This window comes from Salvelinus sp. IW2-2015, unplaced genomic scaffold, assembly GCF_002910315.2.
Source record: "Salvelinus sp. IW2-2015 unplaced genomic scaffold, ASM291031v2 Un_scaffold4247, whole genome shotgun sequence".
In the NCBI taxonomy this organism is placed as follows: Eukaryota; Metazoa; Chordata; class Actinopteri; order Salmoniformes; family Salmonidae; genus Salvelinus; species Salvelinus sp. IW2-2015.
In genome coordinates this window covers 8,355-12,974 of record NW_019945518.1, presented here as the reverse complement: position 1 = coordinate 12,974, position 4,620 = coordinate 8,355, and the positions used below count along the sequence as shown (strand labels likewise).

General features: G+C 45.9%; 1 protein-coding gene across 1 annotated transcript; it reads right to left on the bottom strand.

Moving 5' to 3' along the window:
- Positions 1–2,614: 2,614 nt before the first annotated feature.
- On the bottom strand, positions 2,615–3,628 carry LOC112077068 (transmembrane protein 196-like). The gene is made up of 2 exons (XM_024143670.2): positions 3,364–3,628; positions 2,615–2,762 (listed from the first exon to the last, which is right to left on the bottom strand). The coding sequence occupies exons 1-2, from the start codon at positions 3,616–3,618 to the stop codon at positions 2,676–2,678; spliced, it is 342 nt and encodes a 113-aa protein (XP_023999438.1). The 5' UTR covers positions 3,619–3,628; the 3' UTR covers positions 2,615–2,675.
- Positions 3,629–4,620: the final 992 nt, after the last annotated feature.

The window sequence follows — 4,620 nt, the reverse complement described above, 5'->3', positions numbered from 1 at the left end:
ATCTGGCTGGGACTAGAGCCGGGTGAAAACAGTCAGTCAGTCAGTTAGCAGGCTGGAGCTAGAGGCCAGGTGACAGTCAGTCAGTCAGGAACTAGAGCCAGGTGAAAACAGTCAGTCATATTGTTAGTCAGCAAGTTAGGACTAGAGCCGTTGAAACAGTCAGTCATTTGTTAGTCCAGTCCAGTTAAGGACTAGAGCGCAGTTGAAACAGTCCAGTCATTGGTCAGTCAGCCAGTTAGGACTAGAAGCCAGGTGAAACAGTCAGTCAGTTTGGTCAAGTCAGCCAGTTAAGACTAGAGCCAGGTGAAACCAGTCAGTCACGTTGGTCAGTCAGCCCAGTTAGGAACTAGAAGCCAGTGAAACAATCAGTCAGTTGGTCAGTAGGCAAGTTAGGACTAGGGCCAGGTGAAAGTCCAGTCAGTTGGTCCAGTAGCAGTTAGGACTAAGAGCCAAGGTGAAATAGTCAGTCAGTTTGGTCAGTCAGTCAAGATAGGACTAGAGCCAGGTGAAACAGTCAGTCAGTTGGTCAGTCAGCCAGTTAGGACTAGAGCCAGGTGAAACCAGTCAGTAGTTTGGTTACTCAGCCAGTTAAGGACTAGAACCAGGTGAAACAGTCAGTCAGTTGGTCAAGCCAGCCAGTTAGGACTAGAGCCAGGTGACACAGTCAGTCAGTTGGTCACGTCGGTTCAGTCAGCCAGTTTAGGACTAAGCCAGGTGAAACAGTCAAGTCATTGGTCCGTCAGTTCAGTTAGGACTAGAGCCAGGTGAAACAGTCAGTCAGTCAGGACTAGAGCCAGGTGAAACAGTCAGTGCCAGTTTGGTCAGTCCAGTCGTCAGTTAGGACTAGAGCCAGGTGAAACATGTCAGTTCAAGTCAGGACTAGATGCCAGGTGAAACAGTCAGTCAGTTGGTCAGTCAGTCAGTTCAGGAACTAGAGCCAGGTGAAACAGTAGTAGTTTGTCAGTCAGCAGTTAGGACTGAGCCAGGTGAAACAGTCAGTCCAGTTAGGACTAGAGCCAGGGCGGAAACAGTCAGCAGTCAGGATAGAGCCCAGGTGAAACAGTCAAGTCAGTTGGTAAGATCAGCCAGTTAGGAACTAGAGCCAAGGTGAAAACAGTCAGTCACAGTTGGTCAGTCAGTCAGTTAGGACTAGAACCACGGTGAACCAGTCAGTCAGTCAGTCAGGACTTAAGAGCCAGGTTGAACAGTCAGTCGTTGGTCAGTCAGTTAGGACTAGAGCCAGGTTGAAACAGTCAGTCAGTTTGGTCAAGTCAGTCAGTTTTAGGCTAGCAGCCAGTGAAACAGATAGTCAGTCGTTAGGAACTAGAGCCAGGTGAAACAGTCCAGTCGAGTTGGTCCAGTCATTCAGTTAGGACTAGAGCCAGTTGGTCAGTCAGTCCAAGTTAGGACCTAGAGCCAGGTGAAACAGTCAGTCAGTTTAGGAACTAGAAGCCAGGGGAAACAGCATTTTGAAAGTTTGTTTCTACCAACGAAAAAGAAAAGAGTAAAACCTAGCAGTCCGTCTCCCACACCCCGCACCTGGTTCACACCGTGGCAATCAAGATTCTGGACAGAGAACTGGGGTGAGGACCTGAGGGGAAGCTTGGTTTGGGCGGTCTTCACCCTGTCCAATGTCCCATCTGAGGGGAGGGTGGCCCATGGAAGGACAGGTTTTCACTTTAAACAGGAAGTTCTGGTTGGTTGTTGTCACGCTCCCTGGGAACACAGTCTCTCTGTGTCCCAAATGCACCCTCCCTATGGGCCCTGGTCAAAAGTAGTGCCTTGTGTAGGGAATGGGTTGGCAGTTTGGTAGCAGAAAAAGTTAAAAGGAGACGGAGTGCTCCTCCTAGTGGGGTAAAATATATATTTCTACTGCCTCCTACTGGTTGTGGATCTGCTGAAAATATACTAATTCATATAGAAATGAATTTCCTAAATGGTACAATAAAGTCCATCAACAATCTCACCATCAACATCCTCAATATCCACTGTCAGTCATCATCATCACCATCAACATCCTCATCACTCATCATCGGCATCATCCCTCGTAGTTTGCATCACCATCATCATCCATTGCAGTCGTCATCAATCATCATCATCCATCGTAGTCGTCATCCAATCACACTCATAAATCGCTTTAAATTCATTATAATGTTCTAAATTGTAAAACTATCACAAATGGGATGTTATTAATTTGCATGCTTAATGAATAAACAACATATATTTAATAAATAACTACACATAAATAATCATTAAATAAATACTAGTATGGAAACAACTTCCACTGTATGACATGAATCTTCCTATGACCAGTCAAAACCCTGAAGCAGTTTATGTCTTTCAACCGTCTCAACACCTGGAACAATCTCAAGTGGTTTTTAGTTGTTCTTTTTGAGCCTTTGGATGTGCCATTGCTTTGTCCTCTATCTGCTGTTTCCATGTCCCCAAAGCCATGTCTGGGGACTATCCAGGTGCGTCCATTCAGCGCTACATCGTCCACATGGTAAGCCGATTGTCCAAATCTCACAGCGCCTTCTCATAGCGTTGCCGTAACTTCCTTGATTTCCTTTGTGTATCAGTTCAATTGCAAGAGATCATCGTCCCCTGCACCGTTGGTGTTGTATGAAACCAACATTGTCTCCATGTTGCTTTGAATGCAGTAACACAGCTGGGCTTCAGCCTAATGACAATGGAGGGGAGGACTTTCCATTGAAGGAGATCTGGGGAATGCTGGCTGCTCTCTCAGATCTCTCAGCCAACTCCTGGAACAAACAGTAGTACAGCAGGGTTATATGAGCTTCTCAATTAGGACTTTTTATCATTTTAGTTAGCAGACACTCTTATGCAGAGCGACTACAAAAAGGTTCACTCCAGTGGAGGCTGCCGAGGGGAGGACGGCTCATAATAATGTCTGGAACGGAGCAGATGGAATGGCATCAAACACMTGGAAAACATGAGTTTGATGCATTTGATAACATTCCACTCATTCTGCTCCAGTCATTATCATGAGCCCATCCTCCCCAAGTAAGGTTCCCCCAACCTCCTGTGGTGCATTCATATCCCTCTTCAGAACAGTGGTTCCCAACTCGTCCTCCAGTACCCCYGTCAGGACACATGTTTGTGGTAGCCCCGGACAAACATGCCCCATTCAACTCATTGAGGGCCTGATGATTAGTTGACCAGTTGAATCAGGTGTGCTTGTCTGGGCTACAATAATAATGTGTAGCGTTGAGGGTACTGGAGGACCGGAGTTGGCAACCACTGCTTTAGAAATACATAGTGACAGAAATGACAGGCCATTCATTCTGTCCAATTCTATATTATTATTATTGACTTTTCCGTTCATGTTTTATCTGAGCTCACCTTTTCACTCATCTCATGGGAGTGGTGCAGGGACAGCTCTCTCTCCAGGTACATCCTCTGCTGTTCGCTGCTGGCCAGACGACAGGTGAGCCAGGTAAACAGGATGGACACTCCGATGCCCAGGCAGGCCAGCACCATGATGGCCAGGTAGAGGGACGGCAGGGCATCGGGACGCTTTGCCACCACACGCACAAACTGGAAGTTTAGGATCCCACTGATCAACCCACAGATACAGCAGGCTGAAAATAGGATCATCTGAAGAGAGATTTAACCCAGCCGTCAGATCAATTAGGTGGCCATTCAATGTGACGAACCAAGACAACTAAGGTCCTGCTTTTCCGGGTGAGTTAAAAGCACGGGTGAGGCAGGCAGTAACACAAGGAGGACACCCAAATCCAGTCCAGATATTGGCTTGTGTCGACTTGTTTCCTATGAGAAGAGAGAACAGTAGAGGAAGTCATTTAGTGTTATTCCTCACTATTGAACATTAAAACATTTTGAATCATAGGCAGAGCTTAGAACCACAGTATAAAAGTGTGTGGTTGAACATAAGATTACTTAATCTACCGTCCTGAGCTTCCAAAGTCATGACAGTTCTCTGACTGTGACAGGCTAGAGAGAGTACTGCAGTCGGATTTCCACCACAGGCCAGGATGTCTGCTTATTTAGTCATTGACATGTCCACACTTCCTGGACAATTCCTCTGATTCACTTCCTTGTTTCCATAAAGAAAACAGTTTGCTCAATGTATAAAAAAACCCCAGATTGAATCAGTTTAAATAATCTGTTTTCCTTTCAATCAGTTTCCTTCAATCACCAGTCACCACCATAGACAGGAAGATCTGCTTCATAGGAAACACTTTTCACCATGTCCCAATTGAACGTGTACAAATGAATGAGCCACGTCTACACTGTAATCTTCTGTCACTCAGAAGTTCAAACAGAATTGATTGACTCAACTCGCATCTAACGGTCTGGGCCTTTAGAATAACACCATTTATTTGTTGTACAGTAATAGTTACTTTTGTGTTTCCTTCATAGAACATGTTGAAGCCAGGCAGGTAGATGTTGCCTGTAACCTGGTGAGCTGTCTCTAAGATGGCGCTGGCTCTGACACTCCACATTACTGCGAGCAGTGTGAAGATGGAGTAATGGCTTAAAACGCAACTCACCTCCTCTCTGTGAACGGCACAGATCGTCACGAGTGAGATGTTAACATTGCCCTGGCTATCACTCTCTTAGTATCATACAGGAAGG

Bases quoted from the DNA above. Each gene is read 5' to 3' on its own strand.
- LOC112077068 (XM_024143670.2), bottom strand. From the start codon at position 3,618: ATGATCCTATTTTCAGCCTGCTGTATCTGTGGGTTGATCAGTGGGATC. The intron at 2,763-3,363 runs GTGAGCTCAGAT...TGTTTGTTCCAG, and splicing joins CCCATGAGATGAGTGAAAAG to GAGTTGGCTGAGAGATCTGA.